This window comes from Fusarium solani, assembly GCF_023522795.1.
Source record: "Fusarium solani strain SB1 chromosome Unknown bctg00000001, whole genome shotgun sequence".
Taxonomy (NCBI): Eukaryota; Fungi; Ascomycota; class Sordariomycetes; order Hypocreales; family Nectriaceae; genus Fusarium; species Fusarium solani.
In genome coordinates this window covers 4,800,566-4,812,523 of record NW_027072156.1, presented here as the reverse complement: position 1 = coordinate 4,812,523, position 11,958 = coordinate 4,800,566, and the positions used below count along the sequence as shown (strand labels likewise).

General features: G+C 52.1%; 6 protein-coding genes across 6 annotated transcripts; 2 read left to right on the top strand and 4 right to left on the bottom strand.

The window, feature by feature from the left end:
* Positions 1-431: 431 nt before the first annotated feature.
* On the top strand, positions 432-1,399 carry MRS44_003619 (uncharacterized protein; the record flags this gene model as incomplete). The annotated part of the gene is made up of 3 exons (XM_065623262.1): positions 432-944; positions 1,001-1,316; positions 1,368-1,399. 3 exons carry the CDS (start codon positions 432-434, stop codon positions 1,397-1,399), a joined length of 861 nt encoding a protein of 286 aa, XP_065479334.1.
* Positions 1,400-2,237: 838 nt separating this feature from the next.
* On the top strand, positions 2,238-3,134 carry MRS44_003618 (uncharacterized protein; the record flags this gene model as incomplete). Its single annotated transcript, XM_065623261.1, has 1 exon — positions 2,238-3,134. The coding sequence occupies one exon, from the start codon at positions 2,238-2,240 to the stop codon at positions 3,132-3,134; it is 897 nt and encodes a 298-aa protein (XP_065479333.1).
* A 150-nt stretch (positions 3,135-3,284) lies between these two features.
* MRS44_003617 (uncharacterized protein) lies at positions 3,285-4,361 on the bottom strand (the record flags this gene model as incomplete). The annotated part of the gene is made up of 3 exons (XM_046275421.2): positions 3,285-3,832; positions 3,891-4,182; positions 4,233-4,361. 3 exons carry the CDS (start codon positions 4,359-4,361, stop codon positions 3,285-3,287), a joined length of 969 nt encoding a protein of 322 aa, XP_046137738.1.
* An 808-nt stretch (positions 4,362-5,169) lies between these two features.
* On the bottom strand, positions 5,170-6,969 carry MRS44_003616 (uncharacterized protein; the record flags this gene model as incomplete). The annotated part of the gene is made up of 1 exon (XM_046275420.2): positions 5,170-6,969. One exon carries the CDS (start codon positions 6,967-6,969, stop codon positions 5,170-5,172), a length of 1,800 nt encoding a protein of 599 aa, XP_046137737.2.
* A 379-nt stretch (positions 6,970-7,348) lies between these two features.
* On the bottom strand, positions 7,349-8,953 carry MRS44_003615 (uncharacterized protein; the record flags this gene model as incomplete). Its single annotated transcript, XM_046275419.2, has 5 exons — positions 7,349-7,445; positions 7,509-7,615; positions 7,664-8,035; positions 8,086-8,725; positions 8,781-8,953. 5 exons carry the CDS (start codon positions 8,951-8,953, stop codon positions 7,349-7,351), a joined length of 1,389 nt encoding a protein of 462 aa, XP_046137736.2.
* An 895-nt stretch (positions 8,954-9,848) lies between these two features.
* MRS44_003614 (uncharacterized protein) lies at positions 9,849-11,087 on the bottom strand (the record flags this gene model as incomplete). The annotated part of the gene is made up of 3 exons (XM_046268519.2): positions 9,849-10,057; positions 10,126-10,837; positions 10,887-11,087. 3 exons carry the CDS (start codon positions 11,085-11,087, stop codon positions 9,849-9,851), a joined length of 1,122 nt encoding a protein of 373 aa, XP_046137735.2.
* Positions 11,088-11,958: the final 871 nt, after the last annotated feature.

Below are 11,958 nucleotides of genomic sequence, written 5' to 3'. Positions count from 1 at the left end.
CCTTGTTTAGCAAGCTAATTAAGCATCAATCTGAGTCTCATGTAGGAAATTGAGCTGTATGCATTGGACTGCGAATAAAGCAGTCTCTATAATCAAGCTGGGGATGCAAAAAGGGTTAATAGGTTAGTTGCATTACTGAAACACTATTTAGCCACTACATCCTTATAATCCCTGCTTCTTGTACAGTTAAGGAATGATAAGGATAGCTAATTATCGAGAACTTACGGAGTAAACCACTATTTATTTATTGTTACCGTTACTTTGCGGTATCCTACCACTTTCGTATGGATCTAACCATTACCACCCCGGCGTATTTAGCAAGGGGTTGGCCGCTCACGTCAGCACGAGGTTTGACCAACAAGCAGGCCAAAACTTCCCAAGCACGTTTTAATTCCTTCCCTCTAAAATTCGCAGCCAAACTCGTGGTCGACATGCCTGCTCTCAGACAAGCCCTCGGTTTCTCCCGAGGCAGGTCGCTGGCCCTCTTCATTCTCTTCGGCGGGGCCATGTCGCTCTTCTCCATCCTACAACTCCCATTCATCGACATCGACAATGTCTTTTGCGGCAAGGATCCATGGGCAACCCCCGGAGAATGCTATTGGTTTGGAAGACCGGGGATCAACAAGGTTGCAATGAGGTTGCATCTTGCCACGTTTCTGCCGGCTGGTGCTTTGGTCGGTTGGCAGTTTGTACCGGCGAGTCGGCGACCGCACTTGTCCAAGTACCACCGTATCAATGGTTACGTGATACTTGGACTATCAGCTTTGGGTACTGTTGGTGCTCTCATTATTGAGAAGCGTGCCATGGGCGGGCCTTTCTCAGCGCGGATCGGGACTTGGATCATAGGGTTATCGTTTACCACCGCCATGGTCATGGGCGTTGTCAGCATCAAGAAGCGACAATTTGAACAACATCGAGCCTGGATGCTCAGGGGTTGGTTCTACGTCAGTGATTTCTTTGCTCTCCGTTGTATACCTAGACGTGGACTAACATGCTCCAGGCGGGCGCCATCATAAGCATGAGGATCGTCCTCATCGCAGTGGCAATCATCGTTGGCCAGCATGGATGGCTATATCGACCTCTTCAGTGCGCCGTGATTGAGTACTTGGGCGAGTTCAACCCAGATGGAGCGAAGCCGCTATACCCGAGCTGCTCCTCGTATCTGGCAGGGGAAGACCCAGGGCAAGAGGTTCTTGTAAGAACAAACTGGGACTTCAATGATCTACCAGGAATGGCCGTCGCGTTGCGATATGGGTACCTGTTTGGAGGCTGGACTGCTTTCACACTACACGCTGTGGGGATCGAGATCTATGTTAGTGAGGCCATTCTCTGTTTGCGGACCTCGCGATTTACTAACGGCTATTCAGTTACGACGAACAGCACCCAGTCAGAAACTTAAAAGTAGATAACGGATAACAACCGAAAAGCAGATGGAGGTTCCATCTTAGCTGGTCCATTATATGTCTCGTTCCGTGTCCCAGCTGACCCAGAGGAACGTCTCAACAGAGCCCTTCGCGCCCCTGCCGTACTTCATCCACATTGACAAAGCAACAGATGTAATAGTCTTTCAGGGACCATTTAACCGACTATTCCAACGACAGGCAAAAAGAAAAGACAAAAACATACAACACCGGGCATTCGCCGGTCGTCACCGACCCGACTACTACTCCAGCGGTCGCCAGTTTGACTAAGGGAGAGCGGACGGGATCCCGTATTCTCTAACGCCTATGGTCGTATGTGAAAGCTTTTGCTGCTGGTAGGATCTATGGTGTCGAATCTCGTCAGCTGGATCTCGAGTTTACGACCGAAAGCCGGTATTGCTGGAACCAAGCCGACCTGGAATACTAGCAACACTGGGTCCTTGACGGTGGACGAACTAGGAGAATGGCAGGACTAAACAAAGCGCATACGTACAATATATCCTAACTACCTATGATATAAAAACCGCAATACACCAATAGCAAGAAAGAGCATCGTGAACTGTTGGAACCATGATACCCCACGCCGGGAATCCGGGGTCGCGGGGAAGTGACAGGGGTCATGGGAGCTAATGGCCATAACAAGAAGGGATGGCCAGGGTTATCGAGCTTATTGCCGCTGATTCCATCACGAGCAGCCGAGGTGAAGTAGCCAGGGAGGGGGACCGTGAGTTAAAGCTTCAATCCCTAAAGACAACTAATCTGAGGCCATCCTCATCTCTAAACAATCTTGTGTCCCATTGTAAACTCTATTCCACCATGACAACACCTCCAACAACAAACCCCATCCCCTCGTGGATCCAACACCCCTACCCCCACATCCAAGACAGCATCATAAGCTTCCCCCGCAAAAACATCCTCCAAGTCACCCTCAACCGCCCAGAACACCGCAACTGCCTCCCCATAGAGGCAACCATTGAACTCGGCGCCCTGTGGAAATGGTACGACGCTGAACCGGAGCTGCGATGTGCGGTTCTCACAGGTGCCGGCGACAAGGCGTTTTGTTCGGGGATGGATTTGAAGGAGAGGCTCGGCATGGTGAAGTCGAAGGATGTCTCGCTTGAGTTTCCTTCGGGCGGGTTTGCTGGGATGACGAATCGGACAGGCAGGAAGCCCATTATAGTCGCCTGCAACGGCCATGCGCACGGTAAGACCTTATGTCAATTAGCCAAGAGAGAAGCTAACAGCTCAGGTGGTGGCTTTGAGATCGTCTTGAATGCCGATGTCATCTTTGCCTCTCCCAATGCAACATTCCGGCTCCCTGAAGTCCTTCGAGGCGTCTCTGCACTCGCCGGAGCTTTACCCCGAGCCATGCTGCTCTTTGGCAACCACCGATGCATGGACCTCATCCTCACGGGTCGGGTGCTGGGTGTCGAAGAGGCAGTTCAATGGGGACTTGTGAAGGAGATTGTGCCTCAGGACAAGCTGCTAGAGAGGACTTTGGACTACGCAAGCGAGATTGCCAGCCACAGTCCCGACAGCGTCATCATCTCGAGGTTGGCTGCGAGAGAGGTATGGGAGACGGGCGTGAGTCGGGCGACCATGAGAGGTCAAGAGCTCTGGGGCGAGGCAATGCTGCGAAGCAAGAACGCGAGTGAGGGTTTGGCTGCGTATAAAGAGAAGCGGGATCCAAAGTGGTTTCCTTCACATATTTAGACTTGAGCTGGGCCGTCCAGACGTGCCTCGGTTAACACGACTGCAATCTACAGCAGTCTAATAGAGAACATAGGCCCCACGAATTGCAGACATTATTAATATTGAACGGGAAGTCCATCTTATCATTAAACCGTGACCTAAAGACCAGAACTACAGCTTACTCCCCTCGTGAGCAATCCGCGCATAACCATTCGACAAGGCCACACGTCCATCCCCCTTGACAACAGTCTCAAATAAGACATCATCGGCTCCGTCGCTAGACCCAACAATCCACATCCTCGTCTCAAGCTCATCTCCAGGATACACAGCACTCTTAAACCTAGCGCCAAACTTCTTGAATCTGGTAGGATCAGAGCCGCCAAGCTCCCTCAGCACTTGAACAGCGGTAATGTTCCACGTCCCCAAGCCGTGGAGAATGCATCCCTTGAAGCCAGCTCGCTTGCCAAAGGCTTCGTCGGCGTGCAGGGGGTTGTAATCGCCGCATAGGCGATAGAGAAGTGCGACCTCGGGTGTTGTCTGGAAGGTGGAAACAGCATCAGGTGCGCGATTGGGAATCTTTGGTGTTGGCTTGGAGGGGCCACGAGGACCTCCGTAGCCGCCTTGACCCATGCCAAATGCCATCGAGGTCATCTTGACATAGATAGTACCAGTCTTGGTATCTACGAGCTGCTGTTCAGCGTCGAGGATCATGGCGCCGCCTGCAGATAGTTAGCTCACGAACGGAACGTACGGAACACCGATCACTAAAGGACTTACCCTTATCGTAAACACCAACGACCTTATTACGGACCTCCAAGTCAAGTCCATCAGAGCTAACAGGCAAAGGCTTGAGAATCTCAATGCCTCTCTCCCCATCCACCGACTTCTGAGCATCAAACGGCGGGACTCCAGGCACGTTTGTCGAACTCATACTAGCGATGAAGTCGATCACATCCTGAGAAGTCTGCTTGAAAGCGAGATTGATGGGGAAAGTCGGGAAAGCAGCAAACTTGGGATGAAGTTCGAACAAGAAGTGTCGCTCAGCTTGTTTGACGCCAATGGCATTGGCCTAGAACTTGGTCAGTAATCTATTTATGCAGAGAAGAGCAATTGGCTTACAAATAGTAGCACATCGCGACGGTTGTAAGAGCACTTCATGGGAGGATACTCAAAGCCAGCAGCCTTGCTAAAGTCGACATTGTCGTATCGCCCCGAGGCGTTCTTTACAGGTCTGTCGCTCGTGCTCATCTTGTGAATATGCAAGTCGCTGTGATCGAAAATTGATACAATTGAGTCTCTCTTGAGAATAGGTAGATACAATAAACACACACTTGATGGGATGCCCCCACACGCTGCGATGTGGCTATAAATGGTGGTTTACCCCGCGATCCAAGATCTGGGGTGCCGAGGCGCCTTACTGAGCCGAGGCTCGTCTTGGGGATTAAACTCAACAACCCTGTCTACAGTTTATTAATCCATATTGAGGGGCTGTACAAGGTTACCGATGATCTCGTAGCCGAGCCAGTTAAGCACAGCTTCGAGATGAACCGAGACTGTAGAGTGCCCCCAGCCAGGCCGGGTCCATTGGGGGAGCCTGTCACTGCCGGCAGACTACCTGTATCGCGGTAGCCTGGACGCGCTCCTGGGCAGTGAAGAGATGAGCCCAGCGAAGCAGTATCTGCAATAATCATAGAGAAGTTACATTAACTGGGGCAACCAAAGAAGAAAGCCGTCATCTACATTGCTGTAGAGGCAATTTGCCCTTCATGGAGCAACAACATCAAATAAACCAGTCATAACCTTTATCCACGAATAAGACCTATGCATGGGATCTGATATAGAACCAGGTACAATCATAGAGTGCTATCCAGGCCTTCAGTTAGCTTCTCAAGCAATTGTGATTGTCTCTTCTTAGAGAACCGGTAGATGCACCTAGTGAAAATCCCACTCAGTCCAGGACTCGCCATAGCAAGTAAGAATTCATATATTACAAATTGTATAACGCTCCAGTTTTGCAATCTCCCATTCGTGCCCAGGACTCACCGGCAGGCGGTCTTCACCTCTGAATCCACATCCCCCCATTCCCATAAACCTGATCCCTCATAGCCCCAGCCTCAGACCTAACCCCAACCCAATGCGTCGGAATCCGATCCATCTGATGCTGAACCCTACTCGTAGCCTCATTCAGCCTATCACCAAAACTCCTCTCGCTCCTCAGCGCGCGGATACTCGACGCCGCAATCTCGGGTCCCCACGTCTCTCTTGCGAGACTCGCCATGGTCGTCATGACATCTCGTCCATGCTCCTCAACAATTTCTCCGTCTTGTTGGCCTGGTATCCATGGGTGTAGGAAGCCCATTAGCATCACCTTGACCCTGATTTCGAAAAAGGTGATGTCTTCAAAGTCGTGGATGAAGTGGACTGCGACCTTGTTCCGTTGCACGACTCCAGGAGGTCCATTCCTTAGAGGAGCTATCGTCACAATAGCCGCGTACCAGTCGTCATCGATATCTTCCATGCCTTTATTGGGCGGCACAAGACGCGCCCACGCAGCAAACACGCCTCCCATGCGCATCTTGACCTCATCAGGCACCTCAGTAAGATTTGCCGTTGGTATCCCAAGTTCCCTAGTCGACACTCCAGTACCGTGAACCACCTTGCCAGCAAGCTTGAACGGAAAAGGCGCTTCGGGGCCCTCATCACTACCAATGATGGACAACGGACCCGTAAGCGCCGCGCCTCCAACCATGGGGTCATATCGCCCAGCTTTACCATTCCTCCAGCTCTCATTGACCGCGTTTCCAATGCCAGAAGTGTGATATGCAGTATGCGCGGCCTTCTTGATGGCTGCATTGGGTGCAAATTTCTTGGACCCAGCCTCGACGACTGCACCCGCGACGCCCGTGTACTTCTTAGCCACCTGCTGTCCGATAGTACTGGCGACCTTGATGCCCATCTCCAACGGCATCGTGCTAAGACTCGAGCCTCGGACAACGCTGGCATCGGTGGATGTGCTGGCTATCCTGAAGACCGGGCTCCCGCAGAGAACCTTCTTCCCACCCTCCCCAGCGCAGAGAACAAGTCGGAAATACCCATCCGTGGCAGCTGCAGGTATTCGAATAACGTGCGTCTCCCTGGGAATGTGTTTCTTCAAGCGACCCGAGGCCTTCTTGATGAACCGCTTAAAGTCCCTCTGAATGCCTCGTTCCTCAGCTTCAGCCAGGTCCTCAACCTCAGCTTTAGAGGCAGGCGTGACATCGATCCAGCTCCCGTTGGTGCCCACCAGAGCCTTGAGAGTCATGCCCATGTTTCCAGAGAACCCCTTTTGCTGCAGCCATACCGTCCTGCCTTGAGGAAGCGGCTCGTCTGAGAGGATGGTGATGGGTACTGATGTCGCGGGCCCGCGATACCAGACGAGGGCGTGAGAGTGTCGAATGATGGTAAAGTGTTTGGTAGATTCAGCTGGGTGACTAATAAGTCCTCCAGCAAAATACTGCGCCTCTCCAAGAGCAGCCTTCCATTTCGACTGATCCTTCGGCTTCGAGTCTGTAGTAATTGTCGAAAGTGCAGAGGAGCTCTTGATCCTCCTAATCTCGTTTGTCGGACGAGGACCCAAAGACGACGCAGGCCTGGGAAGCTCATCAACCACAAAGTCAACAGGTAAATTGCCCCTTGGATCTGCGAGGCCAGACTGCTGAGGAGCGTGAGCCCCCGTGAGGTTGGTAGCCGACCGAACGGGCCGTAGAGGCCGCGGCGGAGGTCCCGGAGGAGCTAAGCTTCCGGAGTCGTAAGCACTGTACGGAGGGGGCGCCGGTGCCGGTTTCCGGCGGATTGACGGGTCGGACCAGTTGTCCATGTCCGTAGCTGATGGAAAATAAAATGTCACAGATGATTCGCGCCCATTTTGACGCTGAAGAATGACATCAAACGCCGCCTGGGCGAGCGGAAGGATCTCCCAACAGAATCAGACGCGTCGTGGCGAGAAATTGCACAGTGCTAGTTCAGGGGTTGGGGAAAGATGGCACAGTACGTATACGGATACTCGTATCGCTGCCTATTGGAATGGATGACTTTAGTTGACGGTGCATCCTTGAGGGTTATTGCATTTCTCGTATTTCTTCTAAGCTTTGATAGATTTCATGGAATTCCTTTTGTTCCACGTATCTACAAGTATTGCGCGTCTCTACGTCAAGACCGCCTACCAAGCCTAAGGTAGTACCTCATATCATCTCCCTTCAGTTCGAGACCAGAGTCTCTATCTCGTCAACCTCCTTTGGCGTAATCGTCAAGTTCTCGGATCCATCCTTGGTAATAAGAATGTTGTCCTCAATACTGCCCACCGTAGTTAGCAACCGTAACCGTGCTCAATAGCGTGACGGTATGGCCAAGACTCACCGGACTCCACCGACATCCCAGTACTTATCAAGCACGGCCGAATCGATAAACTTGCTGTGCACAGGATCCTCCAGGTACGGGGCGATGATGAAGTTGCAGAAGTAAATCTGGGAGGGTTAGCCAAGTGAGCTTCAAGCATTTCCTGTTCAACTTACTCCGGGCTCAACGGTAATCACACTGCCGCTGGGAAGGTTGCCTCGCACGCGCAGGTATCGGAAGAGCTTGTCCTTATCCTCGTAGTTGGCGTTACCACCAGTGTCATGGGTGTCCATGCCGAGATAGTGGCCCAGACCATGAGGCAAGAAGGCAGCGCTTGTACGGGCCTTGAGGATCTCATCCTTGTCTCCCTTCAGAATACCGATGGAGAGGAGACCATCAATGGCAATCTTGTGAGCGAGCAAATGCACGTCATCCCACAGAACACCCTCCTTGAGCACTGCTATGCAATCATTCTGCATCTTGAGAACAATCTCGTAGATCTCACGAGACTCCTTGGAAAACTTGCCCGACAGGGGAAAGGTTCGGGTCTTGGCAATGTCAGATCTGTATCCACACAAGCATGCACAGGTTCACTCACGATATCAGCAGCATAGTTATTCCACTCAGCACCAGCGTCCATCAACAAGTTCAGCTTTCCCTCGAGAGGTGCCTCGTTGGTCACATAGTGCAGAGTCGCTGCAGCCCTTCCGCTAGCTGCAATGGGATGGTAGGCCATCTCCTTAGCTCCATGAGCCACACATCTCTCCAAGAAAGCAGCCTCAAACTCTCTCTCGTTGACAGCAGTCTTGGCCTTTTCCAGAACAGCTCGGTGGGCAATGTCCGACACGTAGTTGGCCTTGCGGATAATGGCAACCTCGAACTCGTCCTTGACCACGCGGGAGACCTCAATGGCCTCCTTCAGAGCATCAAAGTTCTTCTCCTCGAACTCGAGGAATGTGACATGGTCCGAGACCTGGTTCGCGATCGCGTAGGCTGTCGATTGGGGGTTGGCTCGCCCGAGGTGCGCGAGAGTAGCGTTCAGCTCAGAGGTGAGCTTGACCTCGTCGACATCGTATTTTTGGAGGGCCTCGTCGATGCTGAGGGGAAGACCGGACCAGATGACGCTATCGGGATCGATGGGAGGAATAAAGAGGATCGACTTGGAGGATTGGATATCGTAGATGTAGTAGCAGTCGGGTAGGTTGCAGCCGGTGAGGTAGTAGAAGAATCGGCGCTGGCTATTGACTTGTAAGAGTGCGCACTTCGAGTGTACATCATGGCGAATCGACTCACCGGAAGGGTTCGGGCTCGTCGTTGTCCTCGAGGAGCTTGGTCATGCGAGACTCGAGATAAAGGATGCCATTCGCATCGGGGATCTTTTCGCGGATGAGGTCGACGACACGCTTGGCGTGCGACTTGCTCGGGTATTTGGCCTTGAGAACGGCCTCGAAATCTTCGGCGACCATGTTGGAGGCTTGCGGCTTATGCTTAGAGTATAAAGGTGCAGCAGTCGAGATTGCTCTGGAGCTCGTGAAGCGGGGTTGTTCGCGTGGTCGCGATAGTGAAGCTCGTGAAACACCGAGATATCCGGAAAAAGATAGCTTAGCAGGTGACAAGTACACAACAGACCTCTCTTGTGTTACTCTCAAACTCGACGTCGAGATTGACCTGACTTGATAAAGAAAAGAAGCACGACGAAAAAGATACGATGCGGAGAGTAACCCCGCCATGGACTCGTTGCTGATGACAGCAGCAATGAACCAAACAGGAAGCTCCCAGCACTATCGACCACCGGCTAGTGGTCGCATCCACTAAACAGCTGCCCGTTACAGGTGTGCTTCCAAAGTTCCAGGGTCCCGGGTCCTTTTTACAGGGCTCCACTGCGGCTGTCTACGGCTTCCATAGGCGGTCCTTTTGTGTTCAGTCGAGTTGAAGGATTGGATGGTGCGAGTTTTGGAGACAGCTACGTCATTGGTTCGAGTCGGGAGAATGATAACCCGGCAAATGAAGCCATCCCCACTGCTTCAATCAACAATCCCAATCTCCATCTGAAGCGATTCAGAACTTCAGGGCACGGTTGTTTTCATCTTCAGCTCGGACCCGATAGATTTGTTTCCAGAAAAGCATGATCCAGACTTATTCTGAGTTCAGACCCCTTTCAAAACGCTCAGACAGCAAAAGGCAGATAACCGAGGGGGTTGCTAAACTCTCGCTTTGACCTCAACGCCTCAACCGATCTCGAGGTGGTTGCAAATTTCAGGAACAGGGTCATTTTCAGGTACAAGTAAAAGTTTCGGGTATATTACTAAATTTGTCCGAGAAGAATTTAAAGTCTTAAAACATCCAGCTCAGATCCTGAGCTCATTCAGAGAGAAAGTCGAAAATAGCATCGTAGGTCTGTCCACATGTGTACTCGAGATTCATGCCGTGGCCGGTACCAGGGATAACAGTCGTGTTCAACTGGGAGGCATGGGGGAAGTACTTCTTGGACGTGTCAAGAAGCGAAGCGAGCTCCGAGTCAACGCCACCAGTAGCCATGCAGTTTCCGCCACAGAAAGGAACATCGCGATCTAATTAACCACCCCATCGTCAGTGTCATGTCATGTCAGTGCGCATCAGGAACAGGGTGGTGTCTTACCGCCAGTAACCACAAGCACGGAACCAGTGTACGAGTTCTCCTCCAGCATGGGTCCGGCAAGGGTCAGCAGCTCGCCAGGCGTAGTCGGCTGGGCAGTCTTGTACGCCAGCCTGAGCATTTGAGGGTCGAAATTGCCCTCGGCGAAAAAGTTCATGTGAACGCTAACGGTCGAGGCCGTGGCGACGTAGCCGGCGGGATAGTTGATGGCATTCAGCGACTCCTTGACGGGGATGAAGTTGTTGCTGACGGCGAAAAGAGATAGGTAGGTGGCTGTCTGGGCGAAGCCAGTCAGGACAATAGCGTCGGTGAGCTCAGGAGCCGTGTTGGCGAGAGCGAGGGAAATGACAGAGCCAAAAGAGTGACCAATGTGCACAGCCTTAGAGTACTGGGCGTTGATGCCGGGAAGCAGTCCCTTTCTAGCCCTTTGAGTAAGCTCCTTGAGAGCAGCAATCTCGAGAAAGACCTGGATCTCATCGATGGGATGGCCCTTGGAAGAAGCGCCAATGCCCAGTCGGTCCCAGGTCAGAGTCGAGTACTTGTGCTGGTCGACCGCCTTGGCGACGTAGCTGTAGTTGTACGCGTTGTAGGACATGTCCCAGTAGCTTCGATCGAATCCGATGCCGTGGGTCATGATCTGGATCTCGTCACCAGGGCCGTTGTCAGGCTCGCAGTAGGTGGCAGCAAGCTTGTAGCTGCCGGTAATGACAGTGGTCTACACTAGTTAGCAACTATTGACAAGATCTCAGACAGTAAAAACTCACTCCCTTCGTAATCCCTTCAACAAAGTTATCCCCCTGCCGAGACAAGTTGAGAATAAAGTTGGTAACATCCACCTTGGTCAACGGCTTGTCCAGGTCAAAGACGGCATTCTCAGCCTTCAACGACACAGGAACAGTGATATTGGTGCACTTGCGCGCCGAAGCGGCAGCAAAGAGGGCAAAGAAAGCGAGAGACTTGAACATGATGGGCTACTAAGGCTGGGTAGAATGTAGATCGGTAAGGACTGGGCGTGGAGAGGTGATGTTCAACGGTCAAGCCACTGGGAATATGGTGAGACTTATACCCATTCTTGAAGGCAAGCGTCTCGATCTAACGAGTGAACATTTAATTGCATCCTTGGCTCCCGGAGGTCTCGGCTCCGCAAAGACTCGAGCTAATGCTTCAGGTCGGAGACAAGAGACGAGGCGCTGCGTTGCGTTTCCTCTCCCCTCCTCGGTTATAGAGACAAGAGAACTCTCGGGCATCATCAAAGCGTTCGGCACTTGAGCTAACAACAAAGTCCGAGTGATGTCGGGGAGATGATAGCACAACTTGCACCAACCTCACACGGCATCATCTCCAGAAGCAGCAAAGCTCGCGAGGCAAACAAAAGGCGGGCGAACTTTTGTACCCCCATAGAATCCAACAAGGTCCTCTAGGAAGATGGAAACAAATCTACCGATGGCTATGCAGCCAACCGGAGAAAAGAAAAAACGACCCCAGCAGGCGGGTTGATGATTGCGATCTTCACCCCCCGACAGAGGAGACATCCGCACGGCCAGCACATCAATGTCTCTTCCTGGAAGTTCCAGACCAGGGGCATTTCCTAATGAGAGAGAGAAAAAAGTTTCCTGCTAGAACTTGGAGGTTGCATCATCTCCACTCGGTCAGAAGGTCTCGGGCGCGCCGCCATGACAGCAAAAGGATGGTCTAGTTACCCCTTGCTGCTGTTTGCTGCAGACAACAGTCTATTCGGGATCAGATATGCCGGCACGGCTGGATCCGTGTTGTGTTTGCTGCAAGCCAAGCAGGGGGGCTTTGCTGCTCGCGAAAGAATCTGATTTGAGGTTGAGG